General features: G+C 45.9%; 1 protein-coding gene and 1 long non-coding RNA gene across 2 annotated transcripts in view; one reads left to right on the top strand and one right to left on the bottom strand.

Annotated features, from left to right (window-relative positions):
- Positions 1-24,856, top strand: part of ptk7b (protein tyrosine kinase 7b) — a 59,925-nt gene extending 35,069 nt beyond the window's left edge. Inside the window, exons 2-20 of the mRNA XM_076975184.1 lie at positions 2,637-2,933; positions 9,987-10,089; positions 10,374-10,537; positions 11,306-11,453; positions 12,545-12,675; positions 14,927-15,193; positions 15,347-15,483; positions 16,108-16,243; positions 16,382-16,501; positions 16,765-16,914; positions 17,935-18,079; positions 18,716-18,843; positions 19,753-19,953; positions 20,997-21,152; positions 21,309-21,541; positions 22,119-22,199; positions 22,294-22,445; positions 22,792-22,970; positions 23,122-24,856. Of these exons, the coding sequence (XP_076831299.1) occupies positions 2,637-2,933; positions 9,987-10,089; positions 10,374-10,537; positions 11,306-11,453; positions 12,545-12,675; positions 14,927-15,193; positions 15,347-15,483; positions 16,108-16,243; positions 16,382-16,501; positions 16,765-16,914; positions 17,935-18,079; positions 18,716-18,843; positions 19,753-19,953; positions 20,997-21,152; positions 21,309-21,541; positions 22,119-22,199; positions 22,294-22,445; positions 22,792-22,970; positions 23,122-23,282 (3,089 nt within the window). The 3' untranslated portion in view covers positions 23,283-24,856. The remainder of the gene's footprint in view (positions 1-2,636; positions 2,934-9,986; positions 10,090-10,373; positions 10,538-11,305; positions 11,454-12,544; positions 12,676-14,926; positions 15,194-15,346; positions 15,484-16,107; positions 16,244-16,381; positions 16,502-16,764; positions 16,915-17,934; positions 18,080-18,715; positions 18,844-19,752; positions 19,954-20,996; positions 21,153-21,308; positions 21,542-22,118; positions 22,200-22,293; positions 22,446-22,791; positions 22,971-23,121) is intronic.
- On the bottom strand, positions 24,571-25,880 carry LOC143476818 (uncharacterized). Its single transcript, XR_013121390.1, has 3 exons — positions 25,816-25,880; positions 25,157-25,526; positions 24,571-24,936 (listed from the first exon to the last, which is right to left on the bottom strand). It is a non-coding gene; the product is annotated as an uncharacterized LOC143476818 (long non-coding RNA).
- Between the last annotated feature and the right edge of the window lie 106 nt (positions 25,881-25,986).

Consider the following 25,986-nt stretch of genomic DNA (forward strand, 5'->3'; position numbering starts at 1 on the left):
AAACACCTATGACTAAAATGAGGTTAGGTGAAGCAAGATATCAGACGTTGTGCTGGATAAGGGCGTTTACATGTTGTAAATGTAAACCAGAGTGAACCACGCTTTGTCTTTACAAGACTAACCTAGTTTCCTCTCTTCCTAAGCTGCTTCGCCCACAGGCATTATGGGTACTTGCTCCTCTAGCTGTAGTCAGCCAGTTTATGTTCATGTGTTTTTGGAAGGAGGGCTCAAGAAAATTTCTACAAAAATTGCCTACCCGACCTTTTAAGAGGCGGTCCAGGCCCACAATGTAGCTCTCTGCTTTATTACAAACAACAATGGCCAACAGCAAAACACCATTTACGCAATTACCTCCAAGCTTTCTTACTTTGCCCTCTGGTGCCAGTGTGTATTTTGGGGAGACCATAATGGCTCAGAGCATTTATTCAAATTTTGCAAAAAGATGAACTGTACGTGACGCTGGAAAATGACAACAATAATGAATGTTATTTAGTAACACACCTTTAATGTTCGTCTTTGTTCAGTTTATGCATCGTATATGGAGCTGGCCTGTGGTTGTTCAGTGAGGTATACTGGAGACTCTTTAGATGAATTCCCAAGTGAGCTGTGGAATTGCTGCTGTGGTAGGAGCCCTTTCAGAGCTATAGAGATAACTACAGTTGTGCTAACATGCTACAGCTGCGTTGCTGCGCTGTGCTACAGCTGTATAGACATGTGCTACAGCTACTGGTAGGTAGCCAGGGCTTTGAACTAGGGGTCAGGGCTTTGACTACTGCATACTTCCTTATCTAACAGACAGAAACTCCTGCATCTTATATCAACCAAGCTATTATAGTGACCTGCTGTACCTCATGGGGAATCTCTCTCTTTGCATATTCTACACACACATCCAGGTAGTGAAGTGGTAATAGTATTTATGTGACATTTTCAGTCTTTTCTGGTCCTTTTGCTCCATAGAGAGAATTTCCTAAACTTAAAATAGCTAAATTTTTAGTGTTCAGGGATTTCACCAGCAGTGCATTCAACAAAAGGCTCAGGGTGAGCTTAGCATGCTAATGAACAGTTTTAGTAGGAAATCTGGTCAAATCTCAGGCTACAGTTCTCCAGCACCATTTAAAAGTGATGTCACTGTATAAGAAAAAATACCTTTGACACAAAAGATGTTTCCAAATGTGGTTATGAAAGAAATAATATTTTGCAAAATGGTGTAATTGTGAAGCTCTGGGGCCGTGTAAGTCTTCACTGAAAATTGACAGGCTTGTTTCTGAGCAGATGTATTTAACCTGTCTGTGTTCATTTGTTACTCAGGCCTGGAATCAATTAATCTGATGCCCAATTACAGGTGATTGGTTAGGTCACTGTACTGGAATAATGTTTACTTGTGTAGCAAGTAAACACAACATGACTCCGGGCATTGCTTAGTTTTCATCTATATGTGGGTGTATATGTTTGAGAGTGCGAGAGATGACTGCTTTCTGTCTGCCACTTTGTGTCTGTTTCTCCCCGAGTCTATCACTCCCCTCTCTCTCTCTCTCTCTCTCTCTCTCTCTCTCTCTCTCTCTATCCATCACCCTGTCTGTCACTCTCTTGCTCTCGTTCTTTCTCTTTGTGGTGAAGTCTTTGTCAAGTTTAATTTGATAGTTCTTCATATAATTAGACAGAACACCGTGAAACACAACCCACCCCCCTACACACACACACACACACACACACACACACACACACACACACACACACACACACACACGCATTGCTTTGAGGCCATTCCTAAAAATACATGCTAGGCTTGCTAGATTTGCACATGGCCCTTTAGGCTATACTGAGTGCTGGGCTCCCTAAAGAGCTAGACAGATACACAATTCAGAGTGAGCTTCTCAAAATGACTCCATCACATATATGATTCAGAGTGAGCTTCTCAAAATGACTCCAATTCAATGAGCTTCTCAAAGTTATGTAATTAAATATATAGTTCAGTGCGCTACTAAAAATGATGCCGTCAGTTACACGGTTCAGAGTGAGCATCTCAAAATGCTGCAGTAAGATGCTTGAATCAGCGTGAACTTCCGAAAATCCTGCAGTTGGATGCACGATTCGGGTTGAGCGCCACAAAAATTATCTTGATCGATCAAAGTCTTGCAGCGTTTGCTTGAATATGAATTTGCGGAGTCTGTGTGTGTGTGTGTGTGTGTGTGTGTGTGTGTGTGTGTGTGTGTGTGTGTGTGTGTGTGTGTGTGTGTGTGTGTGTGTGTGTGAGCGCCCATGAGCATGTTTATTTGTGTGTGAGAGCTGATGGCAGGGACATTTCAGAGAGGCTGTGGACTTGATCTGACACCTCCTCATTGAGACTGCAGTGTTCATTTGCTGAGGGACAAGACGAGTTTAAACCATTGACTAAGAGCATCTTAAAGTCATTAGCTTGTTTTTGTGTTGCTTTCAACGCACTATTATTCTTGCTTCCAAAAAAAGTGCTCTTTCTAAATCTCTCTTCATGCTCTGTGTCCTTGGACAGTACAACTTCCCCCAAAGCGAGTGTCTGACCCCTGAGGGGGCTATTTGTAAAGTCTACACGCTCAAATTGTAAGTGTTAAAGTGTGTAATATTTAAGTAGTAACCTTCTCTCTCTCTCTCTCTCTCAGCACTATGGGTGCAGGCGTCCTCTCTGCACTTCTCCAAAGAGCCCCAGTCGCAGGACGCCCTCCACGGGCGTAGTGCCATGCTGCGTTGCGAGGTCAGTGGGGCGCCACACGTCAACTACTCCTGGCTGCAGGACGGCCAGCGCGTGCTCCCCTCCGAGCGCCGCTTCCTGGAGGGCGGAAACCTCAAGTTCGCTGCCGTGGACCGGCTCCTCGATGCCGGCAACTTCCAGTGCGAGGCCACGAGCCTGGCCGACGGCGAGGTGGTCACCTCCGCCGTCGCCTCCTTCAACATCAAGTGTGAGTACATGGTGACGACCCGCTCATGGCGTAGACCCCGTTGGCACAGAGCACCATTACAGGTTTCTCGTCTGTTTCTCAGATGCAGTGGATTCACAGAAGTGTTTTGACCTTGTTACTTGATGTACACTGTATTGTGTTGTGGATTTGATTTTGAATGGATGTAATGGATATAATTGCCATTTTTACCCATCAGTCTATACGTTATGATTACTCTTAATGACAAAATTAATGAGAAATAGTCCAATACTGAAATCCCTTATTCATAAAAGTATTCAGAACCTTTGTAGATGGTCCTTTGGCAGCAAACACAGGAACACACCTTCTCTGATTCGCCTCTACAAGCCCTGCTCTCCTATATTTTGTCTGTTTGTCCTTTGCTTCATGGCCACTCCTCTGAAGCTCCTTGAGATTGGATAAGTGGTTGTGAACATTCTCTTGACAGATGTTCAATGGAGTTGAACTCTGAGCTTAGGCAAATCTGCACAAGGACATCCAGAGGTTTCCCAAAGCTACCTATATAAGCTGTATGCTTTGGATCATTGTCATGTTGAAAGGTGAACTGTCACTCCAGATAGCTTGTGCTCTGGAGGTTTTCATCAACGATATTCCAGTATTGTTACCAAGCTCACTATCCCTGGTGCTGAGAACCATCTCTATAGCACAATGACGATACCACCATATTTCAGAAGTCTTGGTCAAAATGGCGGAGTAGCTTGCTGTTGTTTTTCCCCTTTTCTCCTACACCTCAGTACTTCCTCGTATGATGTTACACATCCCTCATTCCATTGAGAAACAGGCTCGGTGTGCCGCCCATCTCCTCGTCTGGCTCTTTGTGTAGCGCTAGTGTGTCCTCTGACATCCTCTTAACTGGCCTTTGTGTTTGAAATTACCATGGAGGATAATCTTGCTCGCAGCCGTATAATTAGTCATGTCTGCACGGTCACTGTCCAGCCTCCACATACCGCTTCACGCGTTCTTCCTTCTGCAGACGTTTCACGTCTTTTCTTTAGCACTTTTGGCACGGAGGCTTCGTTTTGTTTTTCTCACGTAAAGAGAGCTGCCGGCGTCCTGCTCGGGATCCGCTCCGCTCCTCAAGAGCCGCCGCACTTTTCCACGGACGCTTCCATCCCCCTTTTCTGCTCCCGCTCTTGCAGTTTGACACGTTAATGTCTCGGATTAGACGGGCTGAGGTGAAGTTGTTTGGTGTTGTTGCCAGCGGGAACAGGGGGCTTCGTGTTAAGGGCCCTCATGGCTGTATTTGGACCGCTCCTGTTTTTATTTGAATACTTTGAGCCGCCGCTGCTCCTGCTGTTTGCCGTCGTCCATGGAGAGACACAGCAGGGCACGTTTAATTATTCTCCCTCATAACACGCATCGGTCAGGATTCAGGGTTGGGGAGAGAGAGAGACGAGGTGAACATGGTTTCTGGGGCACCATTGTCTCTCACGCATGGTTGAATGTCAACCATGATGGTGAGTGAACTGCGGTAGCATGTCGGAGCTTCAAGAGCCTTGGAAAGGATCTGTGCAGAGTGTCCAGTGTGAGAGGATAGAGGAGCTCCTCTTTCATCACCAGTCAGGTCTGGGAGAGGGACCGAGAGAGAGAGAGGGAGGGAGAGAGAGAGAGAGAAGCACCCCAGTGTGCTTCTGCAGGCCATGGGTACATCTAAATCCAACCCCTCTGATCCTTTTCCATGAGCAGGGGCTTGGCGTTTGATGCGAGCCTGGGTTCTCATTAGGGAAGGGTAGCTGCTTCCCGGTAGAGCCCTGTTATTGTTTATGCAGCCCCACATCTGACCTGCAGAAGCCGTCGGAGCTTCGCATCAGGCAAGTGGTGCTGATTTATTGCCATAATAAAAATGACACGAGGCCACAGACAAAGAGGAGTTTGAATGAGCATTTAAGGAGACGTAATGACTTGTGTGCATGAGAGATGATACTGTAGCTCTGCCGCACTTAGGAAAACATTTCTGTTCTCTCTCTCTCTGCTGCGTGAAAGGGCTCCCAGTAAAGTGTTTTCCACTCATAATCTACTGTCTGACATATTAACAGTGGAGAGGCTTTGGTGCAGTTTATACGTGGTTGTCTAGTTGATCTGACTACAGACCAACTGGGGAGTGTGTGAGTGTGTGTATGGAGAAGTCTGTTGAACAACTCGAGGCTTAGCATGTCAGATGGAGACTGCGGGGGGCCACTGGGTCCAGGGAGCAGGCCATCAGCACCACCACCATACACACCATCTCTCACATTCCATTTCACACACTGGCATAAGGGAGGGGCAGGCAGGACACACACTGCAGGAGGGCCGTGAGCTGAGGGGGCCTCCCCAGGAGGGGGTCGTAAATAAAAAAATAATAATAATAATAAAAAGCAGGAAAAAAGGGCTTCTACCCTGCCTTTTGCCGTAGGGCCCCATGGAGTTTATGCTGTGCTACTAATCACACACACACACACACACACACACACACACACACACACACACACACACACACACACACACACACACACACACACACATACGCCCACAAACCCACTCTCACACTCAGATGCTCTGTTTGCTTCGCTGGATTCTGTTCATGTAGACACAGATTTAATGTTTGCACAGAGAACAGGTTCTTGTCATTTGACTGTGCAAAGATTGAATGAAATGGGAAAGTAAAATTACGGCTCATGACTGTCCGTAAGTAAGCACAGTAGATTCTAATGTGTCACATTGTAGGCGATATTACAGCAAATACAGGATAATTACAGAGATGGATCCAAGTGCTTTTTTGAGCAAAGACATCTACCAAATCATATCTCTACTTAATATGGTAAAATCAGTAAAATTCCAAAGCTGAATTTCATCAAAGCTACCTTACGTGTTTTCAGATGCTGCCAGAAATGTTTCCTTGTCATTTTATTTTAAATCAATCAGTTGGTGATACGTATTGCATCTAGAGCTAAGCTAAGCCTTCATCAGCATGCAGAGTGTTAGCTCAGACCTCTAACTGGCCTTTTCCATTTACATTCAATTGCTTGCATCAGTTAAGCCTTACACACACACACACACACACACACACACACACACACACACACACACACACGGTGTGCATGCTAATCTGTCTTCTTGTGGATTTGTTCTGATTGAGGTTACAAAGAGTGATTCTTAGTGGGCAGATTTAAAGAGCTGGGGCTTAAGGGTTTTGCCAGAGTGTAAAAGTTCAGGTTCAGATAGGATGTCATGTTAGAGTTGTGCATCACTTACATAATTTCACCGTATCTACCTGCAGGCTTCAGCTAAGGAGCAGATCAAGTCGGCTGGAGGCCCTTTACACCGTGAACCTCCCCTCGAGCCCAGCCTTCTGGGGGACTGTTGGATGCATGTTTGATATGTGTTCCAATAAAGTGCATCAGCGTTTGAGTGGGCAGGGGTTTGATATCCAGTCCCCTTGAGATTCCATGTGAGAACAGACTGTACTGAACACTCGGGAGTGGGTTTATTAGTAGTAGTGTTCCTGTCATGGCGAGCCACTGCACTGCTCATTAGAGTGGTTTTCCCTTTAACACATCGGATGGAGGATAATGGGGTTTTTTTTCTGTGAGAAAATGACAGAGCGTGAGTAAGAGAGTTGATTAAGGGCAGTGACTACGTCCCTCTGCTCCGGTGAGCGGATACCAGCCCTCTGAGCCATCGCCAGTTGTTTTCCATTCCAAGTTTCTACTGGGTTTCATGCATTTGTGTAAAAGTGTGATTAGGGAAGATGTGGAGGAGTTGTGCAGCGCCACCATGTGGTCAGGCCCGGAGCTGCATGAGAGCATCAGTGAAGGCAAACGTGTCTAACCATGGAAGAGCTCCAGTTATTCGGATAATTTGATGGAGGCTGTGTTGGCTGAAAGCACTTTTTATCCACCTTTTCACCTGGGTTTTTCATGGGAAATTTACTATAAATGCAGGTATTCTGTGTCTGTCTGGATGTTTTATTTGCAGAAATCCCCTCGCATATCTGATATGGCTTGTTTATCAAACATGCAACTAAACATTATGGAAGTCTGAAAAAGAGAAGGTTAGACTAGGTTAGACACACACACACACACACACACACACACACACACACGCGCGCGCTCTAACTCATTCTCACTCTCTCTCACAGACACACACACACACACACACTCTCTTTCTCTCTCTCTCTCTCTCTCTAGTAGTGACCCGGGTATATATATCTGTCTGTGGGACAACACTTTTTGCATGCATACCTCTGTGCGGATGACCAGCCTGTGAGGATGGGACATGGCGGGACAGTGAAGGGAGCAGTTGAAGATCAGGCTGGATCTCCCACTACAGCCTTTACTAGTACTCCGGCCACCCTGGAGCTTTGGGAGAAGGAGCTAGTCTGTAGTGTCTCTGGCACAGCCAAACTCTGACTCATCCCTGTGCTGTCATTATCACGTCCTTCCATAGCAATGGCGTACCAAATGCGTGTTGGAGACGATGCTCACTCAAGTCTTACTATTACGGCTAAAAATATCAAATGTATCCATGGCTACATGTACTGTTCTCGCTGAGATACTAGAGCTCTTTTACAACGGCCTTTCACTATACTTACCACAGTAACACCCAGAATGACCATTATGCCTAAAAAGAGCGAGACTCTCACAAAAACGCACATATACAAGCTTCCTTTTCTGTCTAACCAGGGAGCAGGACTCTTCTACGCAGCACAGCGTGGCCGTCCTCCATAATCCATCCTCCGTAATCCATCATCCATAATTCATCATCCGTCTTTTCATCAACCGTCTTTCCATCTTCAGCATCTTTATCTTTGGTGATCTGACAACATCACTTATAAAGGATTATGCCACCTCATTTCTCCTTGTATTAATAATGCCCCTCCCCCCTCCCCTGGCCACAGTGCTTCTGTCACACTCGTTTAGCTCTGACATGCCAGACTCTCCTCTGAACAAAAGCCGCCGAGTTTTAGCTGCTTTTCCCACTGAGCTCGTCTTTATTCGGTGACGGTGCTGTTCACACGTTTCTAATTAAATTAAACAGCCCGGGGTGTCCTATCAATATGAAACAGCCCTCAGCCACTGATCTCACTTCTCCTCTCCTCTCCCCATTTGTCTTTTACTCCTCTCTTCTTATTGAATTCTCATTCTCTCTCCTCTCCTGGATCTCTACCGCTGCCTTCGGGCTTCGAGTAAATCATTGTACAGTTCAAGATCATAGCCGAGACTAATCACCATAGCAACACATACTTTCAGCGAGTACAGTGGGCAGGTCAAAATTAGCGTGTCAGTGGGAATGCATTCATTTACATAATCATAAAGTAGGGGCCGGTGTTGCCCAGCTGACGAGAGGCTAGACGCCTGTGTGTTTCTCTGGGTTATGAGTCTCTCGTGCCTGAGAAAGCAGCCCGTTGCTCTGATGGAGATGGTTCCTGTTCAACTGCAGAAGTCTGGCGTTGAACAGCTGTGAATGTGGATCTCTGTTGCATATGTTTAAGTATAGTACAGGGACGGAAGGGGCCAAATTGAGCATACGCACTGATTCTTCCTCATTCTTCATCTTTCCTCCTGGCCCCCGTGGATCCCCCTGGGGACACGCAGACGGCGTCTCTGCCTCGCACGGCTGCTAACGACCTGGTCCTGGAGCGCGCTTGCTTGTGCATGAGTGTATGGATGCTGCGACCTCAAAACCAAACTCGCATGCTCTTTAGAGAGAGATGAAATGGTAAACAGATGCAGGGAAGCTAGCTGTGGGTGGCTGCAGGGTGAGTATCGCCACGCCCCACACAGCACCCCAGCTCAGCCCCATCACCCCAGAGAGAACAGGCCAACGCAGGCTGCAGTGTAGACATTTACCCAGCTCACCCCTGGGCTTGGCCTGGGCAGCCTGACTGACTTAATGCAATGTGACAAGCTTCACTCTAGGACCTCCCTCTGACATTACTCTGTGTATCAGGCGCACGCACACACACACACACACACACACACACACACACACACACACACACTACTGCCCCCACAAGTGCTTTTCTTTTTTTTTTCTTTTACTGTAGATCATCCTTTGCATATTTTATGGGGAGATAAAAACATACCGCTGTGTAGCCCAGGGACCCTGAGAGTGCAGAGCTCAAGTGTTTACGCTGGACTTGAACCTCAACATGCACACACACACATGTACACACAATCAACCAGGCCAAACAAACAAGAACACTAGCTAAACACATGCTCACAATAATGACCACTGCCTCGCAGCTCTGTCGGACAGATGATGGAGAACGGCAAGGTCTCCACACGGCTGCAGGAATGTTTCCCCGTATCGCCATAATGCTGGTTGGGTTATAATAGTGCTGCCGCTTATTCATTTTAAATGACTGTTGGGTTGTTTGGTTTCACTGAAAATCTTGCAAATGATTTGAGAGCAATGCGTAAAGATTCAGAAATCTATTACTAAACTCCATAAAGCCGAATGGCTTTGCTTTCTATCGTTCCTCATCCTGGTGCTAATGGAGTTTGCTGTGTTTGCATATTTAAATCTCCTGACACACACATAGAAACATCTCTCTTTCTCTCTATCCTACCCCTTCCCCCCTCTCTCTCTCTCTCTCTCTCCTCTTCCCCTTCTTCTCTCTCCTCCACCTTATTTCCTGCTTTATTTTACCCCGTTTATTTTACCCCCCCCCCCCCCCCCCGTTTTTTTCATCATTAACACTCGGGACACTCCACCTGCCTATGGGTGTTTGAGAGCATCATTCAGATGCAGAGATGTGGCCACAGAGTTGTGATTTCATTAAAGGAGTTTCTCATCTCTGCTGGGGTTTCACTGGGAAGGAGAGAACGCAGCTGGACGCTTACTGTCCCCATGTCCCCAGTGGTCTGTGAGCCTGCATGTAGGTTCAGTCTCCCTCCGTCTCTGCGGAGCATCTGCTCTGAGCAGCCTGGGCTTTGCACCTCCCGTTCAGAGGAGTGGGTTTGAACAGTCCCATAACTAATTGGAGCCGGATTCATTTTTTATTTGGGCGTGTGATAGGTTTGCTTTGCTGAGATTCTCTCTCTCCCTCCCCAGGGCTGGAGAGTGGGCCCGTGACTCTGAAAGAGCCCGCATCTGTACAGGAGATCGATGACACTGAACAAATCATTCTGCAGTGCCTGATTGATGGGCACCCGAGGTGAGCTAGTAATCTCTCTGTCTGTATTTCTCTCTCTATTTCTCTCCGTACGTCTAGCCTTCTAGTCTGCAATAAATCACATTTAACAAAAAACTGCAGGACTTGCATCATGGTAAAAGATCATAAAAGTTGACATACGATGCAATAAGAAAAAACGTTTTGGAAAAGAAGGTATATTATCATCATAAAATACCTAAGCACACAGAATGAAACTTTTTAATAATGAAAACATAACATAATATAAAAGTTTTATTAAATGTGCTTTTGAAAATACTCTTGGGCAGACCAAACAGTAAATGGTACAAAGATGGTGTACAGAAGGCCAATAAGGAGAGAAGCCTCACTCTGAGAAACCCCGCCCCCTCAGACTCTGGTACCTACAGCTGTTGTGCACGCAATGGTGCGGGTCACGTCTGCAGCAACACCAACTTCACCCTCAACATTATAGGTGGGTGATCTCTGGGTGGCTGTGCGCATGCAAGATGTTTATTAAAAGGGTTTATTATGGATATATTTGTGGAGTTTGTGTGTGTACTGACTTTGTATGTGTATGTCCTGGTGAGTTTGAGAGGCTGTGCTTTAGTGAGTGGAGACTAAGAGAGTTCCCAGTGCACTTTGGAAATAAACTTTAGGCTTCTCTCACACACACACACACACACACACACACACACACACACACACACACACACACACCGTATTGGATTTGCACTTTTAGACATACAACATCATGTTGATGAAGGGGTGTGAGTGTGTGTATGCAGGTGCGTGAGGTTTTCTTGGCCCAGTAAAAGCAGAAAGTGGAAACACGCCATCTTTTGCCACCTCTTCCATTATCGCCCTGCGACCTGCCCTTAGTGGTGCCTGTGTGTGGAGCACCGGGACCCCAGTGTGCCCGCGGAGGAGATCAAAGAGCATATAGAGAAGAAGTGTGTGTGTGTGTGTGTGTGTGTGTGAGTGATTTAGTTAGGTCAAGGTGAGCGGTGAACCTCTTTGCCAAGTGACTCATAACTCACTGCTGTCAGCAGCCTTTAATAGTGCAGGTTATGAGGGATGTGTGTGCACACAGGTGTGTGAGAGTTTGAATGTGTGTGTGCATGTGCGTATTTTCTGTTTATCTCTATCCTAATGTTTATTTTTGTCTTGCGTTCCACTACTGTTGGTTAACGCTGTTGTTACAGCGAAATGCCAGCACACGTAACACGTTTCTCTGGCTCAGATAAGACGGTCCCTCGTGTGGTGGTAGCTCCAGAGGACCAGGTGGTCTTCAGAAACGAGGAGGCTGTGTTCCACTGCCAGTTCTCAGCCAAACCTCCACCTGTGCTAGAGTGGCTCCATGAAGATGAGCCTGTTGTCAACAAGTCACGGTCAGTCAGGACTCCTCCTCTCCTCTCCTCCCCTCTCCTCTCCTCCCAACTCCTCCCCTCTCCTCTCCTCCCCTCTCCTCCCATCTCCTCTCCTCTCTTCTCTTCTCTTTTACACCCCTGGAATGTATTTATTTTAGGCTTTCTGTTATATTGGAGCTGTAACTGACATGGACATCTCAGACCTAAAAGTATTGTGGAAGGCTTGCCATGGGTTCTCTCTCTGGTGCCTGATCTTTGGGTGAATTCTGAGGTGTGAGAATTCGGCCGAGGCTGACCAAGGCCCTGCAGTTCAAACCACCAGGCACCTCCTTCGTGTGCGTGCGTGTGTGTGTGTGTGTGTTTTACAATCATGCCATAATCACATCATGTATTTATAATATGATTATATTGTCATAATACATATTACAAACCTTTAAAAATGCACATTTGTCCAAATCATATACAGTTCTGTAAATGTGTCCATAATACCAGAAGGGTTGAGAGTGGGAGGAGCACTTTATTAAATAATCTATTGTATTTCACAAAACTCTGAAAGTACTCTGGGATGGTAGTGTTGATCTGTGTCTGTTCTGACTACAGCATCACAGTTGTTTTTATTCCAGACTGAATGTTCTTAACGGTTTCCTCTCGCTGTGCTCCAGAGAGCCGGAGGGGGCAGCCCATGTGGGAATACTTTCATCTAATTTGATTCTTCTTTCCCTGTTCCGTTCGGAGCGGAGCTGCATATTTCTGCAGCGAGGTCTTTGTGGTTGGGGACAGGGGGCCGAGTTGCAGAAGTGAAGGAGTTCTTGCACAGGTTATGCTAACAAAACCAGCAAGCCAACCTGGGAGAGGTGCTAATGCCCGATCCAGAATATTTCCTTTAGGTCTTCTGTCCTGAAACTAACTTGCTTGCTGTCTCTCTTTCTCTCTTGACTGTCTCTCTCTTCGGTCTCTTTGTGTCTCTGTCTTCTTTTTCAGTCTCTGTATCAGACTAAACAACACAACAGATTTATCGTTCTTGGCTGTTTTTGATATTTATCTGTCTGTGTGTGTGTGTGTGTGTGTGTGTGTGTGTGTGTGTGTGTGTGCATTCGTTCGTTCTTTTCCAGGGTGATATTGTATAATAATGGCACCCTGCGCATCACCCAGGTAAAACCTCGAAGCACTGGCCAGTACAGGTGTGTGGCTCGCTATGGAAACGACAAGCAGGTGCATGTAGAAGCCACCCTGCACATTGCAGGTAAGAGCGAACACACACACACTTACAGTCTTTCACTCACACCCAAATACATCTGTAGAGGGCCAGGAGAGATAAGTGTTGGAGTGGAGTGAGGAGAGGTGGGGGTGGAGGAGTTGGTGGAGGTGGGTGAGTTGGTGGGGGTGGAGTATTCACACACTCATGGACACGTCTCTTGTTGACTGGAAGTCTACATCTTTGCTGATTCTTTAATTGCCTTAGTAACATCTGCTTCACTAGAGAATGCTCCTCAACACCCCCTGTGCCACATCTACTGTCACACACACACACACACACACACACCTCTTCACACCTGCACACACTCCTCTCCCTACACTCCTACCCTATCTACACACACACACACACACACACACACACACCTCTTCACACCTGCACACACACTCCTCTCCCTACACTCCTACCCTATCTACACACACACACACACACACACACACACACACACACACACACACACACCTGCACACACACTCCTCTCCCTACACTCCTACCCTATCTACACACACACACACACACACACACACACACACACCTCTTCACACCTGCACACACACTCCTCTCCCTACACTCCTACCCTATCTACACACACACACACACACACACACACACACACACCTGCACACACACTCCTCTCCCTACACTCCTACCCTAGCCACTCTACTCCCTTACAAACACACACCACCTCCTACATGAATACTCTGCCCCCTATTGCACATACACTCCACCCTTATATGCACATTCTACCCCACATGTAAACTCCACCCTTATATTAACATTCTACCCCACATGTAAACTCCACCATTATATTAACATTCTACCCCACATGTAAACTCCACCATTATATTAACATTCTACCCCACATGTAAACTCCACCATTATATTCACATTCTACCCCACATGTAAACTCCACCATTATATTCACATTCTACCCCACATGTAAACTCCACCATTATATTCACATTCTACCCCACATGTAAACTCCACCATTATATTCACATTCTACCCCACATGTAAACTCCACCATTATATTCACATTCTACCCCACATGTAAACTCCACCATTATATTCACATTCTACCCCACATGTAAACTCCACCATTATATTCACATTCTACCCCACATGTAAACTCCACCCTTATATTAACATTCTACCCCACATGTAAACTCCACCATTATATTCACATTCTACCCCACATGTAAACTCCACCATTATATTCACATTCTACCCCACATGTAAACTCCACCCTTATATTAACATTCTACCCCACATGTAAACTCCACCATTATATTCACATTCTACCCCACATGTAAACTCCACCATTATATTCACATTCTACCCCACATGTAAACTCCACCATTATATTCACATTCTACCCCACATGTAAACTCCACCCTTATATGCACATTCTACCCCACATGTAAACTCCACCATTATATTCACATTCTACCCCACATGTAAACTCCACCATTATATTCACATTCTACCCCACATGTAAACTCCACCATTATATTCACATTCTACCCCACATGTAAACTCCACCATTATATTCACATTCTACCCCACATGTAAACTCCACCATTATATTCACATTCTACCCCACATGTAAACTCCACCATTATATTCACATTCTACCCCACATGTAAACTCCACCATTATATTCACATTCTACCCCACATGTAAACTCCACCATTATATTAACATTCTACCCCACATGTAAACTCCACCATTATATTCACATTCTACCCCACATGTAAACTCCACCCTTATATGCATGCTAAACCCAACAGGACAATCTCTACATTTTCGTTCCAAGCCAAACAAACACAGTCCAATTTGCACACACATTCTTCACACCTACGTCTACACAAACATAGTCTGCATGTTCTTTCAACCTGCCCCTTAGATAACATTCCTGACTGAAGAGGAGTTCTGTTGGCCCTGGCTCCACCTACAGTGCTGGTGAAGATCAGATCACAGACATCTCTGTCTGATCTCTCTGTGGAATTAAATGGCATTATTCCATACCAGAGTAAAAGTATTTAGGCTCAAATGTAAGCAATGTACATAGTAGCTTCAGATTCTACCTCTCCTACATCTCTATCTGTCTCTGACTTGAATGTATTTAGTTCTACACCAAAATTACTTGCAAAAAAAATAGTGGTGATTCTATTGCAGTGGTTGAACTTGAAACAGGTCATACATAATCCAGACCCCCCCCCCCCCCCCCTTTCTGTAGAAATAGAGGAGATGGGTGGCAGAATGTCAAGATTCTTCTCCCCTAACCAAATGGAGCGCGTGTCATGTGACCCGCCGCGGGGCCGCCCAGTTCCAGACATGTGGTGGGAGTGGGGGGGCAAGAGGGTGCCATCTGAGGGTCGGGTGCACCAGCAGGGCGGAGACCTGATCTTCAACCCTGCCGAGGTCGTGGACACGGGCACGTACACCTGCGTGGCCCAGAACAAGGCGGGCCAGAGACGACAGGAAGTCAGCGTGACGGTGGCAGGTAGAGTTCCCTCCTCCTCCCTCCACCTCCACCAAACGTGTGTAGTCTCACCTCGTCTCGAGTGCAGCAGTAAGACCTCGTAACAGTGTGTGCAGTTTCAACTGAACTGAAACTACTCTATAGCTCCAGAACAACCATCTCTTGGTCCATCAGGCCTCCCGGAGTGGGCCACTCGGCCCCAGGATACTCACCTGGAGGAGGGCCTGCCAGGGTACCTACACTGCCACGTCCAGACCACGCCCCCAGCACAGGTCACCTGGATGCGCAACACGCAGGAGATCCTGGAAGAGGTCAGGCTCCTCTAGAGGAACAATTTATCAACTTGTACATCTTACTATTTTATTCATTTCCAGGTCGTTTTCATTAAAAGATATGGCTATATCTGTAAAAGCCCTTCCAAAAATGTCAGTGTGAAATGTTTCTAATTTACCTTGGTCAATTCTGTAGGAGCAGCGGTGCAGTTCAAACCAATTTAATTCCATTAGATTCAGGGCTCTGCGTCCCCAAAGCCCTGTATGAATAAGAGCAGCTCATTAACACCGGGAACATTCGGAGATGGCGTTTTCTTTTAATAACAGCCCTTGTGCGTCTGGGCTTTAGGACTTGTTCAGTTCAGGTCAATTCAACTGGATTCAATTTGAATTCATTTTATGTTTTGTATGCGGTGCAGTGTGTAAGAGGATATTACACATTACGCATATGTTTGAGAATATTCATCAGGTGTAATGTTGTCAAAACAATGCTGGTAACATTCATGTTTAAGCAAATATAGAAAAGACAAAGGAAACAGTGACTCTGATGGTTGTATTTGTAATAATTATACTGGGAGCATTACATTTATAAACACTTGTACTCTTGCATTAATAACAACAATACAGTCATAACAGGAATAAGAATGTGTGGCGTGTGTGCAGGACTCTCGGTTTAAGCTTTACTCTAACGGGACTCTGAGGATAAACAGTGTGGAGGTTTATGATGGCGTGGTCTACACCTGCCGCTGCAGGACTGTGGGAGGTGTCCTGACAGGACAGGCTAAGGTCTTCGTCCTTGGTAAGCTCCTTGGCATGTGTGCCGGTTCATGCCAGTTTGTGTGTGCCATGTGTGTGTTTGCACTCATCTGTGCATCCATGTGGAGTATTGTGTGCTGTATGTGGCAGTAATGTGTGTGTGTGTGTGTGCGTGTTCCAGAGAGGCTGAAGTTCACCCCCACCCCCCAGGCCTCACAGTGCCTGCAGCTGGATAAAGAAGCCATGGTCCAGTGCTCTGCTACAGGGCGAGAGGCCCCTACTATACACTGGACCAGAGCAGGTGAGAGAGGCACAGCCAGCTCCTGTATGAGTGAGAGCAACAGAACCGGTCGGTTGGACTGTAGTGGTGTTACTTTTGTAGGTCATACCACTTGTAAGTCAAGGTTATATATAATCATGTCCTATACTATATCTCTCTCTCTCTGTCTCTCTCTCTCTCTCTCTGTATGTGTGTGTCTCTCTCTCTCTCTCTCTCTCTCTCTCTGTATGTCTCTCTCTCTCTCTCTCTCTCTCTCTCTCTCTCTCTCTCTCTCATATATATAGATGGCAGTGCTGTCCCCTCTCATGTGGTGCAGAGAAACGGTGCTATGTACTTCCGGAACGTTTCACGCAGTGATGCAGGGAACTACACCTGTGTGGCCAGTAACCGCCTGCAGGGGGAGATACGCGCCTACGTCTCCCTCACCGTGGGAGGTGTGTTTATGCCTGGGGCGCTCGTGGAGATGCTCCATGGAGAAACGGACAGCTGGTTACATAAGGAAACTCAGGCTGCTGGTCTTTTTAGTAGTTCTTCAAGGAATGTGAATGTTATTTTACTATCCACTAATGCCCTTTGTACCAGCAAAAGCTAGAATCAGTCTTGCAGTTCCTTCATTTCTGAAGACATGTAATTAACAGACCCTTCTGTGTGCTCATGCAGACGGATGGACAGGCTAGCACCTTGTAGAGCAGGGGTCACCAACCTTTTTGAAACTGGGAGCTACTTCTTGGAGACCAATTATTGCGGAGGGCTACCAGATGAATTCGCATCAATCTAACGAAAAGTTGTGGGGGGGGGTGTGCGAGTGTCAATTGCTAAGCGGGAAGACCGCTAGCAACCGCGGACAATCTATAATAGTAGCAAAAACATAAACGATGCAGCGCTTTGGTGCATGGCACTATAGTGAGCTATTTTTAAAACAAGCCCGCGGGCGACTCGTGACGTCCTCGCGGGCGACATGGGCACCACGTTGGTGACCCCTGTGAGGAACCTTTTTTTCTAAGAAGCATTATTTACAGACAGACAGATGCAGGCAGACTATTCGTTATTTAACCACACAGCTTTTGCTCGTCTGCTAATGGTGATGTTAACACCAAGATGATCCATTCCCAGGCAGCACATATGCTGATAAATATGCAAGTTCCTGTAGACAACAGCATCTGCTGAATGATTGAAATATTTTTCCTTTAACCTCATCTTCTTAAAATAGATCCCTTTAGCTTGTGTTTCTTGTGTGTCTTCTTTTGAAAGTGTAGGTTAAAGGTTAGACAAGGCACAGTCTTGCTGTAGCAGCTCTGACACACCTCCAGGTTGACTTGTCTGGTCTGACGCTACTCAGCATTACTGACGGGCCTTTATGGGTTGGACCCAGACATCCTTTATGTCTGCAGAACATGCTCACCTCGCTGCTGCCCCACTGCTCTCTGACCCCTGCCCCTTTAACCCCTCCCCAGTGCATATTGAGTTTAAGCTGGAACCCGAGTACACCACAGTATACCAGGGCCACACCGCCATGCTGCACTGCCAGCCGACCGGAGACCCCCCGCCGTACATCCAGTGGATGGTCAAAGACAAGGCGCTGTCCTTTATTTCTGGCAGGTCTGTCTCTCTCCGTGTCTGTGTGTCTCTCTTTCTGTCTCTCTGTCCCTTTTCCTGTAATGTAATGTTTTTCTCCACTTCCTGTTCTTGTCGTGTTCCATGTCTCTTGGCATGGTGTTTGTGTGGTATTGAGTGAAGTGGTCCTTTGGTGTTTGTGTGGTATTGAGTGAAATGGGCCTTTGGTGTTTGTGTGGTATTGAGTGAAATGGGCCTTTGGTGTTTGTGTGGTATTGAGTGAAGTGGTCCTTTGGTGTTTGTGTGGTATTGAGTGAAATGGGCCTTTGGTGTTTGTGTGGTATTGAGTGAAGTGGGCCTTTGGTGTTTGTGTGGTATTGAGTGAAGTGGGCCTTTGGTGTTTGTGTGGTATTGAGTGAAGTGGGCCTTTGGTGTTTGTGTGGTATTGAGTGAAATGGGCCTTTGGTGTTTGTGTGGTATTGAGTGAAATGGTCCTTTGGTGTTTGTGTGGTATTGAGTGAAATGGGCCTTTGGTGTTTGTGTGGTATTGAGTGAAGTGGTCCTTTGGTGTTTTTAGACCTGCTGTGTCATGCAGTTGTTCCCTCATTCTAAGAGGTCTAATTCAACTCATCAGCTCATTGTCGAGCCCTTCATCACTGGAGTTACCCTCCTCTTCCTCAGGCTCCAGAAGATGCCCAATGGGACCCTGGTCATTAGTGATGTCACTAAGGATGACACAGGACAGTACACTTGCATCGCTGGCAATAGCTGTAGCATCAGAGATCGTATGACAAAACTTTATGTTGTGGGTGAGTTACAAACACATAACACATAACACACACACACACACACACACACACAAACAGACAAGCATACACACTCACAGTTTTGTATTACATGTGGCATTTCCATTAACTTGTTACTTTAGCTAAAATACTATTCCCATCCCTATCCTCGCTACCGTAACCGTTAAGTTTTTCAAATAAAAGCTGCATTTTCCACACATCCACTGTGATGGCCATTCAGGTATTCCCATCAGGTTAAAAAATTCACTGTTTCCTGTCAACATGGGAACATTTGGTCTGTACAGGAAGATGTTGCTCACACATTCTTGGTCATTTTTGAGCTTTTTCATTACAACAGAAGAACCTTTCAGGATTTACTCAGCAAGGCAGATTTGATGAGTCTATAAAGCACTTCATGGCACATTAGAGCAGGACACGGACAACAAACACACGCATACACACACACACACACACTCACACACGCACACCCCCCTCGGATCCCCAACAAAGCCCCATAAAGCTTCCAGTCTATTTCACTGAGTTACTGAGGAATTCTCCTCTGATGCCAAATCTGCGTTTTGTACCGCTCACTTAAGCTCAACTTGATCAAACTTAAATCAAAAGTCCAGTGAGATGAAAAAGAATGAAGTTAATCTGTGGGGTCATGTGACCTTATTACTTAAAAAGCATAAAGCATTTTTGTGGCACCATGTGTACCACAGGATGTCTGAAGCTGGCTTTACTAGTACAGTATACAGTCTCCTTCTCCACCCTCTCTGATTCCACTCATCCTCATTAATTTCCAGGTGAAATCAAATATGTTGGGGCAGAGGTAGTGCTGATATTGTGTTTGAGTATGACTTTTGGTTTGAGAGCCGCCTTCTCAGTAACAGAAGAGAATGCTGGGTAACGGTTTCTCCACTCCGACTACAGATAAGCCAAAGCCCACCCGTGAGGAAGACGAGGGCAAGACACCCTACAAGATGATCCAGACCATTGGCCTGTCTGTGGGGGCGGCAGTGGCATACATCATCGCCGTGCTGGGCCTCATGTTCTACTGCAAGCAGAGACGTAACGCCAAGAGACTGCAGAAGGGACAGGAAGGCCCGGAGCCTGAGATGGAGTGCCTTAATGGTGCGTGTGTGAGCGCGTGTGTGTAACAGTCGAATCTGTTTCTCATGCTGTTTATCTACTTGTATGGTAGTTGCTGTCTTTACAGGGAACTAGTATGTATGTGTGTTGTGTGTGTTGTGTGTGTGTGTGTGTGTGTGTGTGTGTGTGTGTGTGTGTGTGTGTGTGTGTGTGTGTGTGTGTGTACTGTAAATAGGTCTATAAACGATTTGGTCCATGTGTGGTTTATAAATCACTCTTTACCTTCATGTGTTTTACTATCCGGGTTTCTATTCCCACACATAACAAGGTGTTGGTGACATTAGTCTTTGTTACCTGTGCTACTTCCACACAGAGAGGTTTTATAATGGCTTGCTGGCTTAGGATGTTCCTAAAATGAGAAATTGTGCCATCTTGTGGTTGTAAAAGGCAGAGCATGTGATCCCAGCCACAGGCTGTGCTCAATGGTAATGAAGAACACGGCTGTTTTTGCTTCTGGCAGGAAACTGAGCGTTTTGTTTCCATTTGGCAGGATTAGGGCCGTCAGGCAGCTGCTCTGTGCAGTGGCTTTGGTTAGGCGGTTGTACATAAAGTCTGGCTATTGAGCTCTGCAGCAGAATTTCTACCGCTAATCCTCATATAATGGCTTCGTAGTTGCCTTTAATTATCAGCGGAGTTGATGATAATCACAGATCTGTAGAGAGACACTCGAGGGTACCCATGAGCACCTTACTGGGGAGAAGTGTTCCAGTAAAAGATATTACGGCTTTTAAAATTCACTTGTATTTCTAATTTGGTTTACTGATATAATAAATAGTACTATTATTCAGAACCCATTATGCAAATGATCTATGCCTACATGTGTTTCTTTTTGGCAATGTACATAGGCAATTATAGTAATATTGCTAGAAGTATTAAATGCATTTTCTTCATCCCTAATGTTGATGATAATCATTTTAAATTGCCTGCAGTGATTTAGGATATTTTTGTAGCCTTTCAGGCCAGTTGTCACACAGTTATTGAATACGCTCTGTGAATTTAAATAATTTCTGTGTAATATCCACTAGGGGACGCTGTGCAGCAGAATGGCCAAACTACGGCTGAGATCCAGGAGGAAGTAGCTCTCACCAATCTGGGGACCATGGCAATCACTGAGAAACGTCAGAGCAACACAGACAAGCTCCACTTTCCCAGAGTGAACTTGCAGACCATCACCACACTGGGTAACGTACCGCACACGTGCACACAAACCCACAGCAGGCTGGCTGTGTTCACGGCCGTGCACGCTACGCTCACGCCTGCGGTGAACTCGGACCTTGGCAGCTCCTCTCTGTGTCTCTAACGTTCTCTGGCATTGTGGCGTGTGTGTGTGTGCACAGGTAAAGGGGAGTTTGGGGAGGTGTTCCTGGCCAAAGCCCGTGGGATCGAGGAGAGCGAGGAGGAGACGGTGGTTCTGGTGAAGAGTCTGCAGAGTCGAGACGAGCTGGCACAGGCTGACTTCCGCCGGCAGGCCGACATGTTCAGCAAGCTGAACCACAGCAACGTCGTACGGCTGCTGGGCCTCTGCAGGGACACCGAGCCCCACTACACCATCCTAGAATACGTAGATCTGGTAAAGATCAACAAGATGAAAAGCCAGAAGTGCATTCCCACACCTCGAGAACAGCAAACACGCACCTTATAACATCTGATATTACAAGCAGTTTCCGTTGAACCCAGTGTAGCTGCATAGCGCTCAGGTCTCTGTCCTGCCTCCCGGTACGTCAGTGCGATCGTCTCTGGGCCTCGCGCTGACTGAAGACGCGTCGTTACTGACGGGTTTCTCGAGAGCTGGGAGGGTTTAGGCGGAGATCTGGCAGAGGTGCCTGCTAAAAACGCTAAATTTGGGTGGATTCTGTTTGCCTCACACTGGCATCTAAACTCTGCACAAGTCTGTCCAAGTCTGAAGCTGCTTAGCCAGATCTGATCACTTTGAGACCTGGCGTGAACACTGGTTTATTTTTATCACAGTACCACATATAGTTTACATTTTAATATAGGGTGTTAAAAAAGCTGGTGCAAAACAAGCCGTGAACTCCTGATTTTCCCTGAAGAATTTAAATACATAAAATGAGTATTACACCTTTGCAATAATTGGCTGTTTGCAAAAAATGTTCTTGTTATATAATGTGTGTCTTATCTTTCTTTAGGGTGATCTGAAACAGTTCTTAAGAATATCGAAAAGCAAAGATGAGAAACTCAAACCACAGCCCATCTCCAGCAAGACCAAGGTAAGCTCATTAGTGAGATTCCTCCAGCGTCAGGATGGAGCGTCTGATTCCCCTCCGCCTCATTCTCCACCCGTCTCCACCCTCCTCTCTTCAGCTGTCTATCTGTGCCCAAGTGGCCGCTGGCATGGAGCACCTGTCCAACCAGCGTTTCGTCCACAAGGACCTGGCAGCACGCAACTGTCTCATCAGCAGCCAGAGACAGGTCAAGGTCTCCGCGCTCGGCCTGAGCAAGGACGTCTACAACAGGTACGCCAGCACCCACGTGTGAGGTGTGACATACCCAGCACTGGTCTACCACAGTACATGCGCACACACAGGCAAACAGACACAAGAAGGCATGTCGTGACACATTCGCAACAGGTATGCCATGACACACCTACACAACACGTACACCACAAATGTCACTGGGCCAACAGTTACGTCACAGCTCCTTAAAAATTTGAGTATATGAAAAGACTTTCAGGGTGAAAAAGACAGTGTTTGATATTTTAATTTCCATGTTCGTCTGTGAAGTAACAGTACTGCCCCAACCCTCTTTCTCTCCTTCTCTCTCTCTCTCTTTCTCTCCCTCCCTCCCTCTCCCCCTCTCCAGTGAGTATTACCACCACAGACAGGCCTGGATCCCACTGCGCTGGCTCCCTTCAGAATCTGTCTTTGATGACGACTTCTCCACCAAGTCGGATGCGTGGGCTTTCGGGGTCCTAATGTGGGAGGTGTTCAGCCATGGCGACCTGCCCTATGCCCCACTCAGCCACGAGGAAGTGCTCGAAGGTGCCTGCACATTCTTCTCAGTCGAAATGTCACCAAGTGCTCCTCTAAATTCTCAGAGGCGTCGGCGTCTGTCTATAGGATGCCGTTCCGTTTATTGAGGCGGGGTGGGTGTTGCGTTTCAATCCTGCTCAACATCATCTCTCCACGTCAGGTCTCCAGGCGGGCACGTTGAAGCTTCCTGCTCCTGAGGGCTGCGCCTCTAAAGTCTACAAGGTGATGACTCGCTGCTGGGCCAAGAGTGTCAAAGAGAGGCCATCATTCAGTGAGCTGCTGCAGGCGTTGGCAGACATTCCGTTGGACAGCAAGGTGTGAGAACCACATCTGCTGCTCCTGGCACCTGTCGGGGGGAACCGCGCTGGAACCTTCTGCCCCGCTACAATCACAAACCCACTCGGACTGGGTCCCATACATTTCAGGGAGCGAGAGTGTGTGTGTGTGTGTGTGTGTGTGTGTGTGTGACAGATGGAGAAGTTGATATCAGGGCAGTTTGTTGGTATTTTGTGTGTGTGTGTGTGTGTGTGTGTGTGTGTGTGTGTGTGTGTGTGTGTGTGTGTGTGTGTGTGTGTGTGTATAGAGTTTTATTTGCCTTAACTACGGCATGAAAGGACACACCGTTGCCCGTCCCATGGCCTATTTACACTTTCAATCTTTGGTTGCGTCTTTTCTACTCTAAGATCTTCCTCCTATTCATCGCTGGAGTTTTGGGCAATCTAGGAGCTACCTCTTGAAGAGGTGCGAACTTTGACCTCAACCTTTTACTTCAGCCAGTGCAGGACAATCCCAGCGCAATCGGGGAGAATCCACAAGCTGTCTTCGGCAATGCTGGACTCAACAACACTGACGTGCTTGGTTCAAGGACTTGAAGATGCTGCGTATGCGGTTTTGTGTCATAATGTGCATATGCGTTTAGAATCCTTTCTTTGTTTAAAGATGTGGATCAGGGTACAACTCCAGTTAAGCAGTTTGCTATGAAGGGTGGTGGCCTGTGACCTGTGGCTCTAAGATCCAAACTTTCAGTGCTTTGAGAAACTTATGGTATCCAGAAACAGTACAGAACAAATATTAAGTTTCAGAATACTCAATGAGTGCTTATAGTGAATGGTTTGTGCGTATGTGTGAGAGGTTTTATTATGACTGTGCTTATTAAATATTTTTAATATTTACATTTTTACCTTGTGGTGCTCATAGGGGACAATAATATTGAGATGGGGAGATCTTGCAATACATCTTGTTACCTACACTCCTAAAGCCATGATGTACGATGTATTCAAGATTTCTGCATAGCAACTTTTTATAACCACCTCACTGTAATACTTGCTTAGCAGAGTCCCTGTTAAACTCATTAATACAGAGACCATGCACTAATTTCACTTAAAATATCATATTATATAATGGCCTATTATTTTAATGTAGAAGGACGTATGAGAGCCTTTATTTGTAAAGAAGGTTCTGTTTTTTTTATATGACTTTTTTTTCTTAAGAAGGTACTCCATGATCCTTTTATACAAACGTATGTACTCAACCCAATATAGCATCTCATTGTTCATTTTGGTGTTACAGGATGGTAGGTTGGGGAAAGGGACGTTTTGGTGGTCACTGCTAAATCTAAAGACCACAAGTGCCTGGAACATGAAGGATTATTTACTGTTTTTTATCAATTCCATTTCAGTACAGTTGCCTCTTTGTTTTTATGAACTGTTTTATATGTAATCTTTTTGTATGTTCATTTGCTTGTTTTATTGTGTGAACAAATTCATGGTCCATGACTTTTTGTAAGTAAGCACACGCTAGGCGCTCACTCCTAGAATGCTTTTTGTTATTCTACTTTAGCCAAGGTCACAATAATCCCAATGTATGCTGCTCTCATTAAACATTCACGTTTGTAACGAGCAGTGTGATGATTGAAACTGCAGTAAGCTGCTTCTTCCCATTCAACAGTGGAGTACTGGCCCTCGCTGCTCAAGTCCTGGTGAGACAATGGGTGAGAAGAAGCAGATGGGTTGGGTTTATTCATCTCATCAGTAGAGGGCGCTGCAGCACACTGCCCAGTGGGGGACATCTGATCGGCCAGATAGGCTTATGGCAACTTTCTTGATGTTTTTTTCCTCTCCATAAACACTGATATAATCAATCATATTCCAATGCTTCCTAGAGCTGTTTTTTAGGACATGGCTATTATCACATACCTGTAAACACTGCGGTGCTGTTTCTGTGTGTAGTCTCGTACTGCGCTCATGTGATCTGTCCTCCTCGTGTGACAGAAACTAATTCCCACCATGAAAGACGGCGGGTGTGTAGTTCAGTTTGCTTGCTGCATACTGAGTTATCAGTAGATGTTCTTCACAGCTTCTGAGGTGGGTATGCTTCGTGAGCCCTGTGTCCTTTGCCATGTAAATGCTGCCCGGTCCTCTCAAACAGGGCTTCTCCCTCTCACTCCAGACTGAATAATGCATTCATAAGAAGCCTTTTTTGCTGTTCTCTGCAGCCTTGTCACTCTTTCAGCGTCCATGTTTCCAGGTTGCACAATTAAAAGGGTTTTCCTGACTTCCTTTTCATCTGTTTGAGGGTGGTTGAGGTAAATGAGTAAATAACAGGTATTTTCTTGTGAGAAGCATTCAATGTAGTTAATTATGTATGACATTTAGGTCGTTAAATGTCGCACACAAATCACAGCCTACAAATAAAACTTTTAGTTATGCTTTGCAGAAAGCACAGGCACACCTGCAGTTGTATTGCAAGAAAAAATGACCCCTGTCTTAAATAGTGCATCAGTTTCATAATTTTATGATGTTTGGGTAATTCGTGCATTAGGTCTTAACCAGACGGTGCTGAGTGAGCTTTTTACCTTCATTTTTGAAAGAGACGAGATATCGGTATACATCACTTAATTAAATCTCTGAAGTATTCAATGAATATTTATTTCACTCCACTTATGTACACATTATCTCATATGAATGCATCTACAACAGTTTCCATGGTAACTAGTTGCACTGGTGTTGTCTTAAATATGGTAAAG

Source organism: Brachyhypopomus gauderio, chromosome 15 (genome assembly GCF_052324685.1).
Source record: "Brachyhypopomus gauderio isolate BG-103 chromosome 15, BGAUD_0.2, whole genome shotgun sequence".
In the NCBI taxonomy this organism is placed as follows: Eukaryota; Metazoa; Chordata; class Actinopteri; order Gymnotiformes; family Hypopomidae; genus Brachyhypopomus; species Brachyhypopomus gauderio.